Source organism: Pan troglodytes, chromosome 1, assembly GCF_028858775.2.
Source record: "Pan troglodytes isolate AG18354 chromosome 1, NHGRI_mPanTro3-v2.0_pri, whole genome shotgun sequence".
Lineage (NCBI taxonomy): Eukaryota > Metazoa > Chordata > Mammalia > Primates > Hominidae > Pan > Pan troglodytes.
In genome coordinates, this window is record NC_072398.2 from 17,385,297 (window position 1) to 17,411,540 (window position 26,244).

At 43.2% G+C, this 26,244-nt stretch overlaps 1 protein-coding gene across 8 annotated transcripts in view; it reads right to left on the reverse strand.

Annotated features, from left to right (window-relative positions):
- DISC1 (DISC1 scaffold protein) overlaps positions 1 to 26,244 on the reverse strand; it is a 414,923-nt gene that overhangs the window by 242,772 nt on the left and 145,907 nt on the right. For 6 of the 8 annotated variants that reach the window (XM_001151459.7, XM_054660130.2, XM_009441659.4 and 3 more), the window contains exon 7: positions 2,907 to 2,961. The exons of 1 other annotated variant lie outside the window; for it this stretch is intronic. In XM_001151459.7, coding sequence (XP_001151459.4) covers positions 2,907 to 2,961 — 55 coding nt within the window. Of the gene's footprint in view, positions 1 to 2,906; positions 2,962 to 18,668; positions 23,569 to 26,244 lie in introns of those variants that run through there. One more of the 8 variants, XM_009441663.4, reaches the window with a different exon arrangement.

The following is a 26,244-nucleotide window of genomic DNA, read 5'->3' on the forward strand; positions in this document are numbered from 1 at the left end:
GCAAGGAAGGTTTCATTTCTTTCTGAGACAGGAATCTAAAGAATATCAGGTAGGGTTGTGTGTGTGTGTGTGTGTGTGTGTGTGGTGTGTCTAACACACTAGAGAAAGAAAGCTATGTCAAGCTGAGACCTTGGTCTCAGCTCATGGTCACTGGTCAATCTAGTTTAAAGTACAGAGAAAGGTGTTTTCTGTGACTGGACAGTTTTGTTTTAATTCTCTGTGGACTAATATAGGCCCCTGCCCACAACACACACACACATTCATGTCTGTGCACACACACCTATCCACCTCTGCACACACACATACACATCCCCAGAAAACCTGTGTATCCTTTTTATTTACAAATAAAATTGGACACCAAGGAACTCATTATCAAATGGGGCTTTTATGTTTACATTTTAAAGTCAAAGATGTGAGTTCCTTAATTTTATGGAAAAGCGAAGTAATTATAAAGTTTTATAAATGTATTAGAGAAGGTATGTGCAATGGTTGAAGATGTTTTTTTCCCCCCAGAATTCATAGGTTGAAAGTCTAACTCCCAAGGTGATGGCATTAGGAGGTGGGGCCTTTGGGAGGTGATCAGGTCATGAAGGTGGGGCCCCCATGAAGGGGATTAGTACCCTTATAAAGAAGCCCCAGAGACCCCGCCTTGCCCTCTTTCTTCCATGCAGGAATACAACAAGAAGTCAATCGTCTGCAGCCTGGAAGAGGGCCTCTCACCAGAACTTAGCCATGCTGGAACCCTAATCCCAGACTTCCAGGCTTCAAAGTGATGGGAATTAAATTTTTGTTGTTTATAAGCCACCCCGTCTACAGTACTTTGTTATAGCAACTCAAATGGAGTAGGACTGTATGCAAACAAAACAAACCATTTTTGATATTTGGGAAAATCTAAGATCTTTAATAGTAGTTGGAAATTTTCAGCAAATCCTAATATTGGGTACATATCAGCATATGTGTGTATCCACAATATACAGTGTCATACACACACCCATATAAGCACCATCTGCATTATATAATAGGCACACCTGTATCCTCAACGTTGGTGTACAGATGCATTCATATTACCCATACAGTATGTTCTGAAGATAGTCAGTAAACTCAGACCCAAGACAGTCCTCCCATCTTTTAATTCTACATAGAAATCAGGACGCACCTGATAAACAGTAGAAAATGTAAGAGAGGCCAGGTGCGGTGGCTCTTGCCTGCAATCCCAATTTTGACACACTGAGGCAGGAGGATCGCTTGAGCTCAGAAGTTCAAGACCAGCCTGGGCAACCTAGCAAGACCTGGTCTCTACTAAAAATTCAAACAAATTTAGCTGGGCAAGGTAGCATATGTCTGTAGTCCCAGCTACTTGGGAGGCTGAGGCAGGAGGATTACCTGAGCCCGGGAGATCAAGGCTGAGTGAGCTATGATCATGCCATTACACTCCAGCCTGGGTGAAAGAACCTTTGGGTGAGCAGAGCAGAAGTCAAGCATTTCTGGGTCCCTGGCTCCGATGCTGTCTTACGGGCACCACTTGTTCCTAACAGGAAGCTCTCTTTGTACACAAGTTATAATTACCCATCAAACCTGTGGCTCTGTGACCTTTAGCAAAATCAGTGGGTGTTGTTTTCAGAAATAAATTAGATACAGAAATGGAGAAAATGCACAGAGTAACTCCAGACATTTTTGCCAACATCACATCCCTGATTCTGGCTTAGCTGCGGTGATCCCTTGGCATGTTTCCTGATCTAGGGTCCAAGACTTTCTTTCTCTGGGCACAGAGACCGGAAGAGAGTCCTTCCAGGCCAACAGGCTCTCAGCTGCGTTGCTCTCTGCTCAGCAAGCTGTCCTTTTTTACATTTCGACCATGGTACAACCACCCCTCGTTCCCAGACCAACTGCAAATAATGAATGATTCATACCCAGTTCTCTGCCACAACATTTAGTCATAATTCACAGAGTAATTGATCCTGTTTCTCAGTCTGTCAATAACTTGGCCAGGTATAAATACATATGAGAAGGGCTTTTGTTTTGTAAACTGTGGTTATCCTAACTAATGAGGACATTGACTATTTAATTGACTGTGCTCTCAGGGAATAATGAAGACGTATTCTGTCTGTACACAAACCAAGGTCTTGTTATGGCAGTATAAACGATGGATAAAGTAGGCAAAATGATTGTCAAGCCAACTGAAAAGCTTTAAAGAACAAAAAAACAGTCACCAACTGTTCCATTTGTGAGGAAACCAGACATTACCCTCCTGGGAAGAAAAGTAATTAATTTCTCAAATTACTACCATCCTGAAAGCATTTTTTTTTTTCTTTGAGATGGAGTCTCGCTCTGTCTCCCAGGCTGGAATGCAATGGCGCAATCTCGGCTCACTGCAACCTCAACCACCCGGGTTAAAGCAATTCTCCTACCTCAGCCTCCTGAGTAGCTGGGATTACAGGCACCCTCCACCACACCCAGCTAATTTTTGTATTTTCAGGAGAGACGGGGTTTCACAATGTTGGTCAGGCTGGTCTCAAACTTCTGACCTCAGGTGATCCGCCCACCTCGGCCTCCCAAAGTGCTGGGATTACAGGCGTGAGCCACCGCACCGAGCCCCGAATGCATCTTTAAGCAAAGGCTTTCAATATGCATAGTGGCAGTCCTTTTTCAGTCCCTAAATTGACAGCTCCTTTTGTAGCAAAGGCCAAACCAGTCCATTTCTGGGGTGTCCACAAGTCAAGACCTCCACTATGACAGAAGCACTCTCTCCTGGCTCTTTTAACTCATCATTGGGCCTGCAAAATGGCTTGACAAAGTCTACATTTTTTTTTTTGCAGAAGCCAGGTATCCTAAGATCTAGATGTAAAATCAAGTCAAAGGAAAACTTCATAGGCTTCTTTGGAAAATGGGAATATAAAGGTACTTACCTTAGTAGTGATTTCTTTAAGTGACAAGTTGAGGGATTTTATTCTTTCCTGGAGGCTGGAAGAATTAAAAAGAGGAGATTGGTCTTCTTGGTAACCACAATTCAATACCACTACAGTTAGGAACACTGCAAAAAGTGAACCTTCCACTGGTCTGATGGACAAAGAAGTGCAGGAGCAAAGATGATGCCAAATTGGCTCCATTTGACTACGGAATAAATATGGTGCTAGGAAACAGACCTTTCCTCCCTTATTATGCCTTACTAAAGCTGGTATTACAATTTTATCATGCCCAGAGTGTACATCTACTGATAACGGGAAGAACAGCCAAGGTGTGCTCCTGGCAGCAAAGGATTAAAATCTGCATTCCTATAACAACCTTCCCAGAAGGAAGGTCTACACTGAGTAGTGTCTCACCAGCAGGGAATCAAATAGTATCTATTTGGGCAGACAATGCAATTCAGCAAATATGTACCCAGAGCCCTCTGCATTCGGCATTGACATAGAGCATAAAGGAGAGACACATATTTAAAGTATGTCTGAGATAGCACCCCCTTAGCCTTCTCCTGCTTCTCTTTTCTCCGTAGCACTTTTCATCTTGACATATTTGTTTATTCATGTAATTTCTCTCTCTCCCACTGGAACTTAAGTTCCATGAAGGCAGCGACTGTCTGTTGTGTCCACTCCTGCACCCCCAGTGCTTAAAGAATTCCTGGAGCTTGTTAGTAAGCCCTCAGTCAATACCTGTAGAATGAATGAATCAATGCAATTAAGAGTCAGATCTTATTCTGAAGGTTGTTACCTAGTGGAGAAGAAACACAGGCATGCAATTCGCTATAATATAAAGCAAGAGGAAAAAATTACTATAAGGGGAATAGAAAATCAATACTAGGAGAAAACTGCTACATAAAAGCTGTCACCAGGCAGAATATTGTCTGCCTTGAGCAATGGAGAAAATAACTTGTGCAGCAATTTAGAACTAGGAGATTGGTGGGAAAGCTTACCAGAAGAGGTGAAAAGTGAACTGGGCCTCAAAGGGAAAAAAAAAGAGAATGAAATTCTAGCAAGAAGATAAATCTAACTGGACCAAATGGTTCTCACAGGTGAGTTGTGAAAGATAAACAGGGGAATGACTATTTCTGGTAGGAAAAGAGAGAGAAGGATGGGGTGGGGCCTATCTGTATCTATAATGTTTGCTTATTTATTTAGTTAGGGGCCGGGCGTGGTGGCTCACGCCTGTAATTCCAGCACTTTGGGAGGCCGAGGCGGGTGGATCACCTGAAGTCAGGAGTTCGCGAGCAGCGTGGCCAACATGGTGAAACCCTGACTCCATCTCCAAAAAATAAAATAAAATAAATTTATTTAGTCAGGGAAAGAAAATCTAAGTAAATATGGGGTAAATTCTACTATTTGTTTAATCCTAGTAGTGGATAAATGAGTGTTGTATTTTTAAATACGTTTGAAATATTTACAATTAAAATATTTTTAAAGAAATATCAAGGGCAAGCTCTAGTCAGTATTAAATGCCAGACTAAGGAGTTTTGAGTTTTATCCCTCAAGCAATGAGAAATCATTCCGTTTTTTAGCAAGAGAGCAATATCAAAGAAGTGTTTTTGTTTTTTAGAAAAATAATTGGGCGGCACTATGAGAGATGATTTGGAGGAAGAAAGTCTGAATATGACAAAACCAGACAGGCCTCTTCAGCAGTGTAAGCCCGTCATGGGGTCCATGGGCCTCGCAGAGTGATAGAGGTCAGAAAGGGGAGGGAAGAACAGGACTGGATTACGTGGATGCTCAGAGCAGTGAGAACATCCATTCTAGAGTTTTCCACTCTTTCATGCATTCATGAACTCACTCATTCTTCAAATATCTATCTACTGGGCACCCAGCAAGCTAGGAACTTAGAGCATGAAGACATGGTTCCTGCCCTCAACCACTTACTGCTGCTAGAAATGCCAGAAAATGTAATAGATGCTAGAAGAGGAGTGATTACTTGATTAAATGATGACCTGCAAAAGGAAAGGTCAAGGTTTCTGGGGTATGTGTTGGGAGGGGAAGGGAAAGGGTGCAGGGTGTCAGGAAATCTCATACCAGAGGTTGCCAAGTATTGGAGCTAAGCTGCCAATTTGCTGATTTTTGTTTGTTTGTTCTTCAACTGTAAGAACTATATTTTGATGTTATCACATCCACCAATTTGTCATTTCTGAGTATAAGCAAACTCGTTTCAATTGTAAATACCTGGGAACTGGTGCAGGTCCGTACTAATCAGTCATTACCACTTTAGACCTACTTTCAACAGAGGAGGGTTTTCCAGTCCAGCTGAGATCAGCCCAAATGGAAGAAGTGAGGGTTGACAGAGGTGGGGCATGTGACACCAGACTCTTCAGAATTCAGGAGCTGCCATCTGACAAAAATTCGTGTACTCAGTGGGAACAGTGGAAAACAACGTTTGGAATCCTGCCTGGAGAATGCTAGACTCTGGCTGGCCAGGGATTGGATCTTTTGAGAGAACATACGTCAGAGTGTCACACAGACATGGAGATTGGGGCAGATGAAACCACTTAGGGTGGTGAGAAGGACAGAGGGCATCCAACATGGACCCGTCCTGGTTCTTCCTCTGATTCTAACAACAGCACCAGCTTTGGGTGGCTAATGCCTGCTGCCCAAACTGAAAACCTTCCTTGGGCAGAAATGCACTTTCCCTTGCTGGGCTCGTGAGAGTCCATTCAACAAATACATTTTTAATAAATGGTTCAACACATCATTGAACCTATATGAGCATTTAATAGTATATTATAAGTAGGTGTTCCCAACCACACACAAAGACTAGCCCATGCATTAACAATTCAGATAGGTAGTAGATCCTCTTACTGATACTGAAATTTTAGCTGACCAAAACAGCAGTGCGTTTAGCTAATGCCCAACATATCACAAAAAGGGAGGTCAAGCACCATCTTTCCAGGGGTTGACACAGTTCACTGGTCTGGGCTGAGATCTGGCCCTATCCCAGAAAGAAAATTAGTCTCCTCTCAGATATCCATGTTAGAGGAAGGAGGCAGTGATGCAGATAATTAAATGCATTGTTTTATATTTAATTTGATTTATAATTAATTTATGCTATATTCCTTTTTGCAACAGATTTGCCTTCCCAATTACGTTTTGCTCAGGCTACTATTAACATTAGTTTTATCCCTGGGGTATATACAGAATAAAAGCAATTGTTGGGGGAGCAGACGATATGAGGAATCTATATACTATGCTAGTGGGTTTCAGGCTATTTATAGTAGAAGAATGCTCTCAAACCAAAGTTTACACAGCACTATAAAACATAATAAAGATAACAGGGAATCTGCTTTTATTGAAGTGGGGTGTCTGGCCTAGGGTACAAAGATGTCACATTAGTCCCCCAAACATACACACATGTTGCTGCTGCCATCACACTGTGGTCCCCAAACCGTAATTCCAGGAGCAGGACTACAAACCGAAAACCAGCAAATAAGACCAGTTCAATGTTGATAAGCAGGAGTTCCGTGTACTTTAATGAGTGAAACCAATCCCCACTTTTTAAAAAACTTGCATATTATTCATAACAAACAAGAATTACCCTCTCAGATGAAATTATGCCTTACTCTAGAAACACACAATTTGTCCAAACAAATTAGCGAATACGTTTTCAGAAACACACCAGACCTAATTTACCCAAATGAGTATCTTCATTCAAACTGGCTGCCCTGGAAATAATAGAGTCCAACATTTATTGAACGCTTACTATGTACCAGACACTCTCCCAAATTCTCTATGTAGATGAGCATTTTAAATTCTTATTATAACTCTATGAAGTAGAAACTCTAATTATCTACATTGTAAGACAAGAAAATTTCATCAAAGAGACTAAGAGAGGTTTAAGTAACTTTCCCAGGGGTAACCAGCTGGTAATTATGGGAGATTAAACAGTAATCCAGGCAGTCTAACTATCTGCTCTCCTAACTATTGAACAATACTAACTACCGCTCCCAGAAGCTGTGTACCTATTTAAAATGAACTGTCATCATCCAGACAAATTTTTGGAATTCTATTTTAGAATTTTGTTCAATGTACAATATAATCAATATCATGATTTGTAAATACACATTATTCTTTACTCACAAACTGGTGTTCCAATCATATGACCAAATTTCACCCTCAACAAATGAAACCTTACAAAAATTGAGACTACTGACATGAATGTGCTGCACAGAACGCACATCAGTAGCAGATGGGCCTGGGGGTGGCTGTGGCAAAAGAAAATTAAATGCAAAGGTGCCTGTCACCGGTTGAGTTGTGTCCCCCAAAATTCACAGGTTGGAGTCCGAATCCCCAGTACCTAAGAATGTGACGATGTTTGGAGATAGGGTTTTTCAATAGGTAATAAATTTAAAATAAAGTCATTAGGGTGAACCCCAATCCAATATGACTGGTATCATTATAAGAAGAGATGTGGAAGGCCAGGCGCGGTGGCTCATGCCTGTAATCCCAGCACTTTGGGAGGCCGAGGTGGGCAGATCACAAGGTCAGGAGATGGAGACCATCCTGGCTAACACGGTGAAACCCCGTCTCTACTAAAAATACAAAAAATTAGCCAAGCGTGGTGGCAGGCGCCTGTAGTCCCAGCTACTTGGGAGGCTGAGGCAGAAGAATGGCGTGAACCCGGGAGGCGGAGCTTTCAGTGAGCCGATATCATGCCACTGCACTCCAGCCTGGGCGACAGAGCGAGACCGTGTCTCAAAAAAAAAAAAAAAAGAAAGAAAAAAAAAGAAGAGATGCGGAGACAGACACATGTGGAGGGAAGATCATCTGAAGACAAAAGAGAAGACAGCTGTCTGTAAGCCAAGGAGAGGAGCCTCAGAAGAAACCAACCCTGCTGACACCTTGATCTTAGACATTCAGCCTTCAGAATTGTGAGAAAATAAATTTCTGTTGTCTAAGCCACCCTGTCCATGGTACTTTATTACGACAGCCCTAGCAGACTCATGCATGTGGAATTTTCCATTTCTTGTGGTATGATGAGTTATATGTATTATTAGGGCACTGCACACTGGTGCTTCACGATCCAGGTAAAAAGAGTTGCTACTCCATGTAGCAGCAGCAGCAGGTCCAACAGAAAACATGGCACCTTTTGTTTTCTTCAGACTGACGGTTTCTTTTCAATCTGCCCAACTGGGAGACTGTGGGCTGCTACAATAAATGTGTGTAGAACATTACCATTCTTGTCTGTAGTTTAGGAGCTAAGTATTATGAATGGTGGCTCTAAGAAAATGTTACGTGAGAATGTCTTTGATTTTTTAAAATGATTATTATGGATTTTTAAAAATCATTTTTAAAAATGATTACGGATTATGATTTTAAAATTATTATTTAAAAATGATTCATTAGAAATGAAAAAGGGCTCCCTTCAATACTCTTGCAATATCACAAACAGAATGCAATCACTGATGTCAAAAATATGAGTAATAAAAATTCAATCTGGGGAGGGACAGATTGCTTTTCAGCCGTAATTAGAAGGGCAAATGGAATTTAAGTCAATAACAGTCACTAATCTAGATAATACAAGCCAAGACTTGGTCAAGGGCCAGAATGAGACATTTATACAGGAGGAGACAGCCAGGCAATTTTGGTTCAATGACTTGGGAGTGAGAAACTATTCTAAAGATAACTGATCCGACCAAAGAACTGTCTCTACTTCTACCACTCTGCTCCAAGCCACGGGCACCTCTCCTCTGAAATGCTGCAATCGTCTCTGAACAGTTCTTCTGCGTTCACCCTCACTCCTCTACAGTCTGTTCTTGAGATGTAGCCAGGGTGAGCCTTCACAAGCATGTCAAATAAAATGCCACTACTCACTCCATCACACCTGGGTCGAGCCAAGTCTGCAAGAGCCTATATGGCCCATCTCTCATCTCGTCTCTTACCTCCTCTCCTACAGCTCCCTTCTTTGCTTACTCCACCCTGGCCACAGAGGCCTCCTGACAGCTCCTCAAATCTGCTGTGGCTGGTGCAGGGTCCACTGCCTTGACCTTCTGCCCCAGCACACATAATGGGCCAACCCCCTCCCACCTGCAAGTGTTTGCTCACCTCTGACCCTCTCAGTGAGGCTGGCCTAACTACTCCATTGACAGCTGTAAATTTCACATCCACTCGTCTTCCACCCCAATCCCCAAGTCATGTTCATTTTCTACTAACCTACATGTAACTTACTAATTTATTATGTTTGTTATTTATTTCTGCCTTTTACTACTAGAAAAAGAATTTCACGTGGGCAAGGATTTTTGGAGAAGTACTTGAAGTGCTTGGTACACAGTGTGTACCTAATCAATATTTGATTAATGAACGATACTCACATTCTTGTCTTCTAAGAAATAAGTGGGGTGGGGTGGGGTGGGGTGGAAGCATCCTCACCTCTGCTAGAGGCACACTCAAACCACAGGATGGGGAGCGGCTCCATCTTTATCCCCATTTCCCACCACTGCCCCCTCAGGATCAGGGATTAAAGGCTGCAGCTGCTCTTGACTATATGGCTGGGGTGAAGCTTTGCATGACAGAGAAAGAGGTTAAAAACTTGGAGTCAACTCATGAGATTTCCTCTCTTCTTTTTAAATTGCATCTCTCAGAAGTCTTACTCTCTGGTTTATCTCTGTTAGAGGGTTTCCTTTCATGGGCTATATTACGTGTTGAATTGTGTTCTCCACAAAATTCGTATGTTGATGTCCTGACCTCCATACCTCAGAATGTGACTGCAGTTGGAAATAGGGTCGTTGCAAATGTACTTTGAGTTAAGATCAACCATACTCCGACATGACTGGTGTCCTTATAAAAGGGGAAATGTGGATTCGGGGACATGCATAGAGGGAAGATGACATAAAAAGACACAGGGTGAAAATGATCATCTACAAGCCAAGGAGAGATACAGATCCTTCCCTAACAGTCCCCAGAAGGAAGCAACCCTGCTGACACCTTGATTCTTGGACTTTTTTTGTTTTTTCTGAGATGGAGTCTCACTCTGTCACCCAGGCTGGAGTGCAGTGGTGTGATCTCAGCTCACTGCAACCTCCACCTTCTGGGTTCAAGCGATTCTCCTGCCTCAGCCTCCCAAGTAGCTCAATTACAGGCCTGCGCCAGCATACCCAGCTAATTTTTTTGGTATTTTTAGTAGAAATGGGGTTTCACCATATTATCCAGACTGGTCTCAAACTCCTGACCTCAAGTGATCCACCCACCTCAGCCTTCCAGAGTGCTGGGATTACAGGCGTGAGCCACTGCGCCCGGCTGATTCTTGGACTTCTGGACATGATGAATTTCTGTATTTAAGCCAGGTGGCTGTGGTGCTACTTTATTATGGCAGCAAACTAATACAGGCTGGCATGGGAAGGAAGACAATGTGGAGGGTCACTCATTCCTGCCTCTTAGAATGGCAAGAGCTAGAAGTCTGGAAGTGAGGTGTAGGCCTGGGCAAAGGGCACCAGTGGTCTCATCTGGGAGCCTGCCTCTAGCAAGTGCCAGATGAGTTCTCACTGCCAACATGCTGCCAAGATCAGAAGATGGCTCCAAAAATTCAGAGTGATTGTGCTTAGAGCATCTTGCTCATCTTTCTCAAAAACCTATAGCTACTGCTATAATGTCAATGTGTCCTCCAGAATTCACGTGTCGGAAACTTAATTCCCAAGGCAACCGTGTCGAGAGGCGGGACCTTTAAGAAATGATTAGGTTACCAGGAATCTGCCCTCATGAATGAATTGATATCATTACTGGGGGAGTGGGTTCCTGATAAAAGGGTGAGTTTGGTCCCCTCCCCTTCTCTGTCTCTCTCTTTCTCTCTCTGTCTCTGTCTCTCTCCAGCGCTCTCTCTCGCACACGTGCTCTCACTGTCACTCTCTCTTTCTCTCTCTCTCTCTCTTGCCCTTCTGCTTCCTGCCATGGGATGATGCAGTAAGAAGGTCCTTGCCAGATGCAGGCCCCTCAACCTTAGATTTCCAAGCCTCCAGAAGTGTAAGAAATAAATCTCCTCTCTTTATAAATTACTCAGTCTGTAGTAACAAAATGGACTAAGACAGCTGCATTGGGCATCTATTTGGTTAGAGAATCCCATGCCCCAATCTAATAGCAACTAACAACTATTTACTTGGTTTCTCCAGATCCTGTCCCTTAGGGAGGCCTATCTCAAGAGCCTTAGAACATACTTAAATCCACACCCTCTCTTAGTAACACTTCCAATACTTGCTTTAGATCCAGGCAAAAGAACGCCTTCCTTGCTCTCTGCCACATTAGAGGGCTCTGTCCTGATCCTCCTTATCCTTGAGGGGAAGGGTAAATGGGGCGCCAAAGGTACATGCCACCCAAAGCTGGTTCAGGCAGCCAAAACCAGAAGTGCCTTCCTGAAGAGCCAGGAGGCTGCATCCTGCCAGGGCCTCTTCTCAGAGCACTGCTCCCAAGGGTGGACGCAGTGCAGTGGGCATACCTCTAGGCCCAAGCAGTAGTCGAGCACAGGCTACCTTGAAGGGTGTAGATATTACCTGGGCATACAGGCTAGGTCCCCATATAAAACCTACCATGGTGTGGGATAGGTGCAAGGGTAGGAAGACAAGGTGGGAAGTTCCATTTGACCCCTTACTCTGGGACACAATGTCAGGCAGGCCTGCATAGACCCCTTTAATATTATATCCTAAAGAAACCACCTCTCATTCCATACAATCTTTGGTAGTTTATTACCAGTTCCTCGTACCACCAGTAACCCAGCCATAACCACCTTAGCACCTGGCACTGGAGGCAAAGCCTTGGCTCTCGGTATTAGAGGCACACCCAAGGTGACAACAACACACCTGCCCCAAAGATGAGCCTTTGAAGAACAAACTCTGTTCCTGTTCTTATCTGGACCTCTGCAGAAAAAGAATATTAACGACACTTAGAGAATTACACCACTACCCCACTAACTTTCTGCAAGACTTTGAACAAGTCACTTTCATCTGGGGCTCCATTTTCTCAGTTGCAAAATGAGGAAGTTGGACTAAATTATTTCTAAAATCCTTCCAGGTCTACTATCCCATATTCTTTAACTGCTCTATCATTCAAAAATCTTTTACTAGCCTTTTTTATTTTTAGATATTTAGAGAATCTAAAAAACACATAGGTTTTATAAAGTGCCAGATAACATTGATAATAGAGACAGAAATATACAGGAGACACATGTTGTTTTTTACTCTATAATAGAGTAATGGAGACAGAAATATACAGAATATATTAGATGAGACAGAAATATAATAGATAATAGAGATATATTAGAGATTAGAAATATAAAATAGAGACAAATATACAGGAGATACATGTCGTTTTTTACACTAAGTGAGGGATGTGTTTTTCAGCTAGGAAGCTAACTGTGCAAAGGGCCTGCTCCCTGCAGACAGTTGTCCGCTCATCTTCCTGCCTGTGTATTTGAGGCTTTATGCTGAAGTTCCACTTTAGCAAAAAGCTACAGGAGATGAGAAATTCAATTTTATCTCTGCACAGCCTTCTCTCTACCCTCTCCCTACATTCCCTATCCCATCCCCTGTTTCTTGTTTTGTAAAACTCAGTTTAAGAATGAGAGATTATTACTAAAGCAAACTACAAATGATGGAAAGAGCAAAATGACAGCCATCTTAGCACAGGCGCCACTTGGGCCTTTAATGAAAACACACTCACACAGCCAGGTATGGTGGATCACGTCTGTAACCCACGCACTTTGGGAGGCCAAGATGGGCAGATCACTTGAGCGCGGGAGTTCAAGACCAGCCCGGACAATATGGTGAAAACCCGTCTCTACCAAAATAATAATAATAATAATACAAAAATTAGCCAAGTATGGTGGCATGTGTCTGTGGTCCCAGCTACTCGAGAGGCTGAGGTGGGAGTATTTCTTGAGTGCAGGAGGCTGAGGCTACATACAGTGAGCTATGATCGCACCACTGCACTCCAGCCTGGGTGACAAAGCAAGACTTTGTCTCTAAATAAATAAATAAAATAACACACACACACACAGACACACACACACACACAGACAAATCTGTTGACATTGACAACCTTGCCAATGACTGCTCAGTCCCCTCACCTTCTGTCAGAGGGCAAGTGGATAACAAAATGACTGTGGAAACAGCTTTAGGAAATTCATGTTTATCTACTTGGCCTTTTTCTTTCCTTAGACCCTTCTATCCTCATAGCTGATTATGTCACATGGCACCCATCGGACATTCATGGAGCACAGAGGCACAAATGCCATGAATTCCTCTAGACTTCAGATGATCTTGTAAAGGCACAACAGGGTACATAAATTCATCAGAAGCAAGCCATTCTACATGGCTATAAAAATGACTCAAGCTGGTTATCTGAGACCTTTACTTCTGGGAAAGCCAGTGTGGTGCAGTGGAGAGAGATCTGAGCTGAGAGGTAGGAGCACCAGGGCCTCTGCTTGCCATCCTTGCCACCTTTGGCAAAGCACATTATCTCTTTCCAGTTCGGTGGTGGCTGAAGCCAGAGAGTTTGCTGGACTCAAGCCAGACACTCACCTTCGTGCTCACCAACTAGCTCATCTTCTGAGGATCATGGGAGGAATGAAGTATAGAAAGACCATTTCATAAATCATGCAGACATATACCATACCTGTATTATAGTAAGAAAATATTTTAGAGTAATCTGACCAAAATCAGGCACATAAATTTTTCACAAGGGTGGAATAAATATATTTAGAGTTTTTCTCTCTGGCCAAGGCTAAGGACATTAAGTAAAAGAACCAAAGAAAACTAGGCCAGGGAAATACTTGAAAGTTTAGTTCTTTGATTCTTTCTCTGACCATACATCACGTCATGACTCACATTCTCCCTATTTCTCTGAATTTCAAGGATACTGTGTCTTCCACTAGGATGCTACACTCCAATATTCTCAGTCCTTTTAGTAAAGTACAACTTCTCCAAATAACTCAGCAAACTGAAAATGAGGTGTCACTTTTTTTTTTTTTTTGAGACGGAGTCTTGCTCTGTCACCCAGGCTGGAGTGCAATGGTGCGATCTCGGTTTACTGCAACCTCTGCCTCCTGGGTTCAAGCGATTGTCCTGCCTCAGCCTCCTGAGTAGCTGGGATTACAGGTGCGCACCACCATGCCCGGATAATTTTTGCATTTTTAGTAGAGACAGGGTTTCACCATGTTGGTCAGGCTGGTCTCAAACTCCTGACCTCGTGATCTGCCCGCCTTGGCCTCCCAAAGTGCTGGGATTACAGGCGTGAGCCACTGTGCCCGGCCGATGTCACATTTTATAAGACCATGAACCCTTTTTAATAAGATGCACCCATGTAACTCATATCATAAGGGATAATGGAGGGAGAAAGGGAGAGAAAAAAAATGAACGTAAGGATTTCTGATCTTTTCTTGGAAAAGATTTCCTGTGATCGAGGTGCTGATGCGAAGGCAGTGAGCAGAGGAAAGGAGTAAGCCCTAATAGTGAATTTGCTGAACTTTCCAAATTGGCACATATGAGTAAGGTAGCACACACATGCGTTCACACCCTCACCCCGTGCCATCTCTTGCAGGTCCCCAGGCTTACTGGGAAGCTCTGCCTGACATCACAGCATCACAGCATGCATTGAAGTCCAGTTTCATCAAAAATCACAGCTTTATTTTTAACTGATGAACTTGGTATTTGGCTTATCCAAATACTCCAAGTATTAATTCAACCAGATCTTTCTCATTGCCTCAAACAATCTTATTCCAAACTGAAACTGTAATTCATGTGCCAAAAACATTTTGACTTACAGACATTTGTCTGTAGGAGATTTTGGTGGTTTAATAATGAAAAAATGAGAACAGGAATCAGAAATATGAACAGCCTTATGTTCAGATCATAATCATTCTCCTTTCTACCCCTTCCTCACAAGTTCTTTAATGATTCTTTTTTACAATAATAAGGAAATAAATTACCAGCCTCTTATTTTTGGAGACTGGTAATCAAGTCAACTTCATATTTTCAACTATTCTCATAACCATGATGTATTTAAATGTTCAAACAAGATTTCAGTACTTGGGCTCTAGAGCTTTCCCCCACCCCCAAAAACTCATGTGAGTTCAACCCATTAAATACTACAATTTGATCTAAGGGGAAAATGATACTACATCCAGGCTTATTCTGTTACGTGATCCAAAGGCAACTTCATATTTCCATTTCAATTACTACCCTCCCTTTATTCTGATTATTTAATAAGTAATGTCCAGTTGCTCCCATGGGAACAACTGAGTTTTTAAATAAATACCCAGAACTGCTTGCATTTATTTATTTATTTATTTATTTTTATTTTTTGAGACAGTCTTGCTCTGTCACCCAGGCTGGAGTAGAGTGACACGATCTCCACTCACTGCAACCTCCACCTCACATGTTCAAGTGACTCTCCCACCTCAGCCTCCCGAGTAGCTGGAACTACACAGGCGTGCCACCACACCCGGCTAATTTTTGTATTTTTTTTTTTTGGTAGAGACAGGGTTTTACCATGTTGGCCAGGTTGCTCTGAAACTCCTGACCTCAAGTGATCCTCCCACCTCGGCCTCCCAAAGTCCTGGGATTACAGACATGAGCCACTGTGCCCAGCCATTTGCATTTATATTTAATACTAATTTTTAAAATATATTCTTGCTTCTCCTAAATTTCTAAGTATTTATACTTTCCATAACTATAAAGTTTGCCAAAAACGTTGTACTTTCTGCTGTGGGTTTATTCTTCTTTTCTGAATCATCTTTAATTAACTGGCGTCTGGCTAAGAATAAGCATATGCACAGCTCAAGTCTGCAGAGACAATTTTAACCTCACATTTCTGTCAAGCATCTCTCAAAATCTGTTGACAAAGCAACAGATCAGCCTGATTCCTAAAACTGGGGAATATTGTCGATTTCATTTCCTAAAATGTTTCTGTGGGTAAACTAAAGATGGACATACTTTATTGGATAAGAAAGGCAAAAATAGACCACTGGTGAACAAAATGAATGAACAGTAGGAAAAAAATCCAGTTGACTAAAGGAGAAATTGTATAAAGAATCCAAACACCAATATCAACATGACTCAAAGAGGAAGCTAAGGAAATTTGCCAAAGAGGAAGTACAAAATAGTAATGACAATGAAAGTCAAGATGAATGTTTAACAACGATCTCTATATAAGACACAGCACCCCCCACTGAAAGCAGCTACAGGAAATCTAGAGGTTCTGTCTGGCTTTGCTTTGGGTCATCTTAGCAGCCTAGCTATCAGCACAGGGTAGATTAATCACCCTTCCACAGCTCGAAAAAGGTGTGCTCTTAACTGATTAAATTCTCAGCAAGCAATGAGCTGGTATTTCCAACCTGGGGATATTCCCAGCAGTCACTGGAGAAGGGTCTATCTGAGCAGAGCTAAATTACCTTCTGCTGGAAGATTCCAAAACTTCTGCTCTTCTCCCAGAGTTTCAGCTCAAGGTCTGAAGAAGAGTTTAGCCTGACATACTAAATTAACATCTGAAAAGTTAAAGCAGGGAATAGTAACATACAACTTACAAAAAGGAAAGAATAAGAGAATTTGATAAAGGGAACAGAAGATTGCAGAAGACATGTAAATTACAAAGCAATTAAGTACAGAACAGTTCTCAAGGTGATAATAATGGAAACTAAAAGTTGAAATCGACTAGGAGAAAGACTTAAAATAGGTCACATGCTTTCGTGTTTGTGAGAGTTGACTTGCAGCTGCAATATTAGAACTAGCTATGATCATTCTAAAATGACTATCTCTCATCTTTGATAATCCATGGGGCTCCAGTTGAAAATAATTAATCTAATGCCTAAATTATATAAAAGAGAAATGGGTGAGTCTACAAATCACAAGCCTCCAAAGAGCTACCTAAACAATAATAATACTAAGAATAATAGACTCATGTTGTAAGCTTCTTAAAGAAAACAAGCCCAGAGAATTTGTAAAATATTAAAATACAACGTTATAAAATACATATCCATTTTTTCACCCTCCTTTGTTCTAAGTTATTCAAAAATCATTGTAAATGTTACTGTAGCACAAAATAAAGTCTTTTTTTTTTCCTGAGGCTGCATTTCTTTTTTTTTTTTTTTAATTATGCTTTAAGTTTTAGGGTACATGTGCACATTGTGCAGGTTAGTTACATATGTATACATGTGCCATGCTGGTGCGCTGAACCCACTAACTCGTCATCTAGCATTAGGTATATCTCCAGATGCTATCCCTCCCCCCTCCCCCCACCCCACAACAGTCCCCAGAGTGTGATATTCCCCTTCCTGTGTCCATGTGATCTCATTGTTCAATTCCCACCTATGAGTGAGAATATGCGGTGTTTGGTTTTTTGTTCTTGTGATAGTTTACTGAGAATGATGATTTCCAATTTCATCCATGTCCCTACAAAGGACATGAACTCATCATTTTTTATGGCTGCATAGTATTCCATGGTGTATATGTGCCACATTTTCTTAATCCAGTCTATCATTGTTGGACATTTGGGTTGGTTCCAAGTCTTTGCTATTGTGAATAATGCCGCAATAAACATACGTGTGCATGTGTCTTTATAGCAGCATGATTTATAGTCCTTTGGGTATATACCCAGTAATGGGATGGCTGGGTCAAATGGTATTTCCAGTTCTAGATCCCTGAGGAATCGCCACACTGACTTCCACAATGGTTGAACTAGTTTACAGTCCCACCAACAGTGTAAAAGTGTTCCTATTTCTCCACATCCTCTCCAGCACCTGTTGTTTCCTGACTTTTTAATGATTGCCATTCTAACTGGTGTGAGATGGTATCTCATTGTGGTTTTGATTTGCATTTCTCTGATGGCCAGTGACGGTGAGCATTTTTTCATGTGTTAATAAAGTCTTTTTTTACATCTGCAAGTAAAACAGAATTCCTCCCTTGAGTTTCTCAAATATAGCCTGTTAACTTAAAAATCACACAATTTATCAATTTAGAAAGGAGAGCTTTATTTCTCTTTTTTTTCATTCTTTCCTTTTCTTTTTTTTTTTTATTATACTTTAAGTTTTAGGGTACATGTGCACATTGTGCAGGTTAGTTACATATTTATACATGTGCCATGCTGGTGCACTGCACCCACTAACTCGTCATCTAGCATTAGGTATATCTCCCAATGCTATCCCTCGCCCCTCCCCCCACCCCACAACAGTCCCCAGAGTGTGATATTCCCCTTCCTGTGTCCATGTGACCTCATTGTTCACTTCCCACCTATGAGTGAGAATATGGAGAGCTTTATTTCTTAAAAGGGGGTTATAGCCTGCAAGGTTGCCATTCTAACAGGCTGGGAAGCATAGCCTCCGGCAGAAGCCATTAGCAGGCACTTTAAGGGAGGGACAGGTAAGACAGGAATTTACACAGAATAGGTTGACCAAGGCCGGCAGGGTGGCTCACGCTTGTAATCCCAGCACTTTGGGAGACCGAGGCAGGTGGATCACGAGGTCAGGAGATTGAGACCATCCTGGCTAACACGGTGAAACCCCATCTCTACTAAAAATACAAAAAATTAGCCGGGCGTGGTGGCCGGTGCCTGTAGTCCCAGCTACTCCGGCGGCTGAGGCAGGAGAATGGCGTGAACCCAGGAAGTGGAGCTTGCAGTGAGCTGAGATGCACCACCGCACTCCAGCCTGGGCGACAGAGCGAGACTCCATCTTAAAAAAAAAAAAAAAAAAAAAAAAAAAACCAAGAATAGGTTGACCAAGTATACATATTCCACAGGTTATAGCAGGAGCTATGAATATTCATGAAGGTGGTCCTAATGCATGCATACTGAATAAGCATACATGTTATATACAACTTATGTTCACCTTAGGGTGGAGACTTGACATTTACATGTATTACAATTAGGCCCTCTATGTAAAAGGTCTTTTCAGAACACAAAGGCACTCAAGTGTCTCTAAATAGGCCAGAAGCAGTCCACAGTTGGTCTTTGTGTCAGAAGAAAGTTACCGAAATCAGTCTCTTTTCTAATGAAAGCTGCAGTTACAGCTGGTGGAACAGGGAGTCAGTCCGTCAGCATCTGGCGGTGGAAGGACTGCCATGGTTTTAAGATAGCTCATCTCTAGGACAGTGCTCGTTTAGCCGCTAGAGAAAAAGAAAACCCAGGTGGCAGTCAGAAGGTAGTTTACTCTTTAGGTGCAGGGGTGTGAGACTTATCCCTGCCTGGCATGGCCTTAGGTCTTGTTTATAATTTGGTATCTTATTGCCACCGAGAGTCTGTTCCATCAGTTCTTATGATCTCGTTTTAGCATTGATGCTGCTCTGTTGTTATGTCTAAGCTACAAAAGGGAGGGATTATAGCAAGGCAAATCCGACCTCCCGGCCCACTGGGGCTGGGAACTCAGTTTGTATGGAGTCTCTGGGGTCTCCTTGGCCAAGAGGGAATCCGTTCAGTGGTTGGGGGCTTAGGATTTTATTTTTAATTTACAACGCAATGAAAACTGGAAATGGGGGTCCTGTTTTATTGGGAACCTACATTTCCTGGTGAGCAGCATCTGTACCCAGCCAGATAGGGGGGATTTTCAAATCTCTTCCTTCTTTTCCAACCCTCTTCCTCCTTTACCAGATTATAGTCTGGTAAACTTTTCCACGTTGCCTGTAATGACGACTTTCCAGAAGAAAACGGGAGGATATACAATGGTGAGGCGAGGTCTAAGCTCTGAGCTGCAGCAGCAGCGCTTGGAAAGCAGGCTTTGCTCAGGTCCATGCTCTAGGGACCAGCCCTAAGGAAAGTGCCAGCTGGAACACCGTCGCCTGTGGATGGTCACAGCCTGCCCAGGGAACTTTAAAGAGGAACTTAACATAGAGCTCCTAGGAATAGAATTATGAGGGGTTTTTAGGCAGCTAATTTTAACTTATTTCATAAAATACTAAAGTGCAAAGTATTGTAGAACCAGAAAAGACCTTCCATGCCATCCAGTTCAAACCCTCTTTTCACAGACAAGTAATACCAGTTCCTCTAGCCCTGGGGCGGGGCCTTGCTTTCCAGTTTCTCTTCCTCTCACATTTCTTTCTTTGGAACGTCTGACGGACCTCTCTGACTTGAGACAGTTGCCTGTTTGGTCTTCCCAGGCTGTCTATTTTTAGATACACCTTGGCTCCAATCCAATCAGGCAACACTAGGCACACAGAGACAACCATCCCTGGCCTGGAGGGACATCCATTCTCTTTTCCTTGGGCCCACAGACCCACGCTCTGCTGGGCTGGACTTCTTTCCATTGCTGGACTAAGCACTCTGTCCAAGGCCTGGTCTCTCCCAGGCCATCAGTGTGAACCATCTCTGGATTCCCTCTGCATTAAAAATTGGCCAAAGACGTGAGGGCACCGCTTTTACGGCTGTGTGAACTTGGACCCTCAGCAGCCTCATCTGCAAAATGGGCATAAAAACAATATATTGCCCAACAAACCTTATAGGGTTATTGTAAGCAAGTATGACAGTTCGTAAATAACAGAGATATTAAAATTAGTGTATGAGTATCATCACCAGTCTAACTAAGAAGGACAGACAGGATAAATTTGAGTGGAGAGGGCACACCTGCAGGGAGGTCCTGAACGCTGCAGACGTCGCCTGTGCGGGGAAGCCTCACTCCGGGCACTCATCTGGCCAGCATTGCTCACACACTTCTGTCTCACTGCATTTGCTGTCTTGGCAAATATTTTTCTGCCTCATGAATTCCTGAGAAAAGCAAGATGTCTACTTTACTTAAAAAGGGGGGTAGGGGAAAAAAAAAACCCTGTAATCCCAGTGACCCAGGAGGCTGAGGTGGAAAGATCACTTGAGGACAGGAGTTCAAGTCCAACCTGGCAACACAGCAAGACCCCCATCTCTATAAAAAATTTAAAAATTAGCCTGGCATGGTGACATGCACCTATAATCCTAGCATTTGGAAGGCTGAGGCAGGAGGATCACTTGAGTTCAGGAGTAAAATGCTGCAATGAGCCATGATCATACCACTGTACTCCAGCCTGTGGGACAGAGGGAAACCCCATCTCTAAAAAAGAGAGAAAAGTCCTTACCAAAAAAAGGGGGGTGGAAATCAGAATTTCCTAGAAAAATGCAAAGCTCTCCTCTTTCTCCAGATGATTTCTAATGCTCTCAGTCCCATAAAGCCATTGTCTTGGCAAACCAGTCAGGTAGAAGGCAAAGACAGAGGAGAGAGAAAGACAAAGCCCAGAAGTGGAGATTAAAGAACAACAATCTTCACGAATGGAAAAGCAGCTTGGAGACTGCTGATATGCTGCAGGGATATTCTCTGCAGTCTCTGCATGACTCCAATTTGGTGGCTGCCTCGCACTACCCCCGGGGCAAGAGCATTAATGGGACCCCTCCCACACAGCTGCCTCCACGCAACCCTCTTTGAGAATCTCTACCAGGATCCTAGATTCGGGATCAGTTTTCCAATTCAGGCCTTGCTGTTTCACTGTCTCCTCACTCTAACAAGATATGTTTCTGAGGGAAAAGAGGAACTATTGTTTGTTTTTTTTTTCCCATTCAGTTGTGAGCTGGTGAATTACATTATTTCAAATCTCACTTGCAGGGAGGACTGACATCAGCAGGGACTGCATGTTGTGGACTGAGCACAGGTGTGATGAGGATGCCTGCAGCACCCTGCATAATCAGTGCCCCAGGCCACGGAGCCCTGGGCAGTTTAGCTAGTGGTTGGGGGCATGGTTACCGCAGAAGGCCTGGCTCCTCTCCACCCGCCAGCCTCCCCAGCCCAGCCCTGCCGCGAGGCTCCCAGACTCTCCAACCAAGGCCCAGCCAGCCCTCCTGTAACCAGGGGTTGAGTTTGTTTCACACTTTGTGCCAATGGTTTGTAAAAAGATGTGACATGTTTCTTCCAAATGCACAACAAGCGACAATTCATCCATGAGCTGCCAGAACACATTTCACATGAAGCATGAAAAATCCGAGGAGCTGAGGAATGAAGAACTCAACCCCAGATGAATACAAGCCAGTCAAGCATTTCTAAAGAATGTTAGAAAGCATCCCAGGCAGCCCTCCACGTCATCACTGTGATTATTACTATAATTATTCCTCCCTCACTTTGCAGTTAGCCATATGCATGCTACATGAGGTCACAGGCTGCCCTCCCCTGGTTTCCCAGACACATAAAACCAACAAGAAGCCAGGGGAGGCTGAGCTAATGGTGCTAGACAGAGAGGAGCTGCAAATCACCATTCTCCTCAATTTACGCCAAATAAATAGATGGAACCTCATGCCCACATGGAGGGATGTGATCCACAGAAAATCTTGGACACTGTCACCTCCTCCCTGTGTCCCCCATCTTTTCCATCTCCTCCCTCCCCCACCCCCACATCACAATCCCATTACAGAGAATGGGAGTGCAGTCAGCAGGGGGTAGAACAAGAACCATGGGTTTCATGTGGGAGAAGAACCAAGCTCACTGGGTAAAAGTGGTTCTTCTAAGACCCTCACATCAAAGGAAGACTTGCAGGAGAAAACAAGGCACTTGTTTTAAAGCAGGGGGGTTGAAATCCCAGGGATGAGAGAAATTCAAATGAACATATCTTTTAAGTGGTTCCTGTCCTTTCATGCACCCCTGCTCTGTCAGCTTCCATACTGTGGAGCTCCTCATTCTCCAGTGCTTAAAAAGGGTTCTCCTTTTGTTCACTGGAAGAAAACCATTTTTGTTGGCTCTACTCAAAAAGTGTCTATGATGTCTCTGGGATGGTAACACTTCATCTCCTCCTGCTAAGTTATTTGATCCAGAACACAGACATTGGAAAATTCAAATGGCTTCTTTGATTTCTGTTATCACACCCAAACCGAAAATCACTGGGTGTCCTTGACCCCAGCACATGCCCCCTACTTCCACCAGCCCATCTCTGACATTGGCCAGGGGGTTCCCAACAAGCCACAGTCAGAAACGATGGCCTCCATGCAAGCACGTAAGTCTCCACCAGTGATACATCCAGAAATGTCACATGCTATTAGGAAGTTTCTTTTCAAGCTGTTGGGTCGTTGTCCACGAAACAAAGCATATTGCAATTGCATGTTAGAAAGTTGAGTAAATTACAAACAGACAGCACCCTGAGTTTGTATCTGGCCTCTATGAAAATCCTTATAGATGATGATAACAGTCGTGATGTTGAGTGATCTGTTTCTCTAGGTTTTGTAACAATACTAGTCTCTGCAACTTCTCTTTATAAGACTTCAAGGTTTTCCTGTTTCACAATTTATCTGGCTCTCTCCATCTGGCCTAAGAAGAGCCTATTCTCATGAACAACGAAGGCAGCTATTGATGTATGTAAGATGGGTTCATTTGGCTAAATATACCTACTGGATATTCTCCCTAAGTCAGCATTTTCTAAAAGACAACCAATACTTCATAGCAAAAATTAGGTTAACAGGATCATGTCCAATTAGTTAAAAATACTGGACCAAGCAATCTCTCTGACCTGTTGAGCCAGCTGTTTCTACACTGGTTTCTTTCAAATGCTTCACTTCTGCAGATCCATGCTGCAGCCCATCAGCTTGGAAAAGACATATCTTCCTTCTCAAATGGAAAGCCCAAATATTGATGACGGGTTTCTCTAGTTGATGGTTATGGCAGGGAGCAGTCTGATGCCTCACCTCCCTATGGTGGAAGAAAGGAAGCTGACCAATCAAAATGTGCACCTACACAGCCCACACTGCCCTCCAGATGCGGCGATACCTCCCTGCACCTCAAAGTAAATCAGACTGATGCCAATGATCACCTCTTGAGAATCACCCAGATAATGAGGATGTCTCAGGGTGGCCACACTCCAGCCACACAAAACCCCAGCCAGTGCTGATGGCCTCTGCTCACCGTGAGTGTTCCATGCTGCAGGCACCTGTATAACTTCCTTATCGCAGTAGAGAAAGGTCATGTTATTAACTAGTCATTAGATTGTCCAGGTTTTTTGTACCTTTTAACTGCTCTGGTTTATTCCTACCCTCCCATGAAACTCTTCGTCCTTACATTCCTTTTTTTTTTCTTTGAGTCAGGGTCTTGCTCTGTCGCCCTGGCTGGACTGCAGTGGCACAATCATAGTTCACTGTAATCTCAAACTCCTGGGTTTGAGCAACCTTCCCGCCTCAGCCTCCTGAGTAGCTAGGACTACAAGTACACTCAATCATGCCTGGCTAATTTTTTTTTTTTTTTTTTTTTTTTTTTTTTTTTTTTTTGTAGAGATTAGGTCTCAAATTCCTGGACTCAAGCATTCTTCCCGCCTTGGCCTCCCAAAGTGCTGGGATTATAGGTGTGAGCCACTGTTCCCAGCCTCATCCTTACATTCCCAAGATCTCCTCCTACACGAAGCCTTCGTGGTTTCTGAAAGTCCTTGAGATACCCAGGTTTTCCTATAGTCACCTCAGCACAAAAACGTGGCAGCCTGTTCTTGACCTGACCTCTGTAACCTCAGTGGGAATGTTCGGATTGGGGATGGTGGATTCTCCCAGAGGACCCCACAGACAGCAGTGCCCCATGTTCAAGATCATCCTCATATATAATTTCCCTAACAGCATCATACAATCAGAAAGCCACAACTTTTGAAATGCCTTTCAAGAACCTATCCAATTGGCTGGGCGTGGTGGCTCACGCCTGTAATCTCAGCACTTTGGGAGGCCAAGGAGGGCAGATCATGAGGTCAGGAAATTAAGACCATCCTGGCTAACATGGTGAAACCCTGTCTCTACTAAAAATACAAAAAATTAGCTGGGTGTGCTGGCACAAGCCTGTAGTCCCAGCTACTCGGGAGGCTGAGGCAGGAAAATCGCTTGAACCTGGGAGGCGGAGGTTGCAGTGAGCCGAGATCGCACCACTGCACTCCAGCCTGGGTGACAGAGAGAGACTCTATCTCAAAACATACAAACAAACAAACAAACAAATAAAAACCTATCAAAGCACTAGATTACTCAGTAAAAGTCACACATTCATGCCTTCTCTGTGACTCATCCTGATTAAAAGGCAAACCAGAGGATACAGGTAGAAAACCAGACCAAGTCCTGGGCTCAGTTCTATCAGCCAACCACACTGTGGAGCTCCTAGTTTTAGATGAGGAAAGAGAATTAGTCATAGAAATAGCTTCCTTGGCTCTCTGGAAGGAAACCATCTTTTATTGATTCAGGCCCAAAGACAGCCATAGTTGTACACAAGATGGTCTCTTACTAGCTACATCATCAGGGAAACTTTCTGAGTTTTTGATTCCTCAGTTGCAAAGTGAGAACATAACAGCCTACCCACCACACCAAGGCAATAGCTGAAGAATGGTTCTGAAAGTGCAGGTGGGAGAGAACAAGCTGTATTCAAGGGACCCGTTTCATTTGGATGAAAACCGGCAACAATCCAAATCTCTTCCCCCTCTCCATGGGCATGAGCCATGGGTTGAGAGTTCTGCCTGGAAATATTCGGGATAGAAGGGGAATGGGAGATCTTAAGTAACTCCCTAGAATAGCATGTGCCGCTTGCTTTTATAGGCTGGATAGGATGTGGTACATGTGGAAGACAGAACAGCCGTTCACTAAATACAGTAAGATATATTTGGACGGGTAGTTTGAAGGCCTTCAGAAGACTGAAATTTCCATTGTAAAGACGACAACTGGAAGCACAATAAAGTGCTTAGTACCATCCAGGCTCTGCTGAGAGTTTTCTATGTACTACCTCGGTTCATCCATGTGATAGCTCTATAAGGTAGAAATTATTATCAACACCCCTTTCCTCAAATCAGCCAATAATGGCTTGAGTGAGGAGTTAACCTTCAACTCCAGACAATCAGGTGGCAGAGTCCGTATTCTCAACCACTACAGGTGGTGAGTTGTAGGAAGTCTTTTCTTCAGCACAGTGGCCAAGCCGACCATTGCTCCCACTCCTGGCTCTACCCACGTAGCACTTGCAGTCCTTACTGCTCATCTACCCATTCGGGTGCCACTCACTTTTTTGTCCAACATGTGTAAGTGTGCGTTCTGTATGTCTCAGAAATGAGAGTATGAGCTCTTGAAGGGCAAGAAAGATTGGGTGCAATGGCTAAAACCTGTAATCCCAGCACTTCAGGAGGCTAAGGCAGGAGGATCACTTGAGCCCAGGAATTCAAGAGCAACCTGGGCAACATAGAAAGACTTCACCTCTACAAAAAAATAAAAACAAAAAAATAGCCGGATGTGGTGACCCAAGCCTGTGGTCCCAGCTCCTCCAGAGGCTGAGGCAGGGAGGATCGCTTGAGCCCAGGAGTTCAAGAACAGCATGGGCAGCATAGAGAGACACCATTTCTGCAAAAAACTTAAAAAAAAAAAA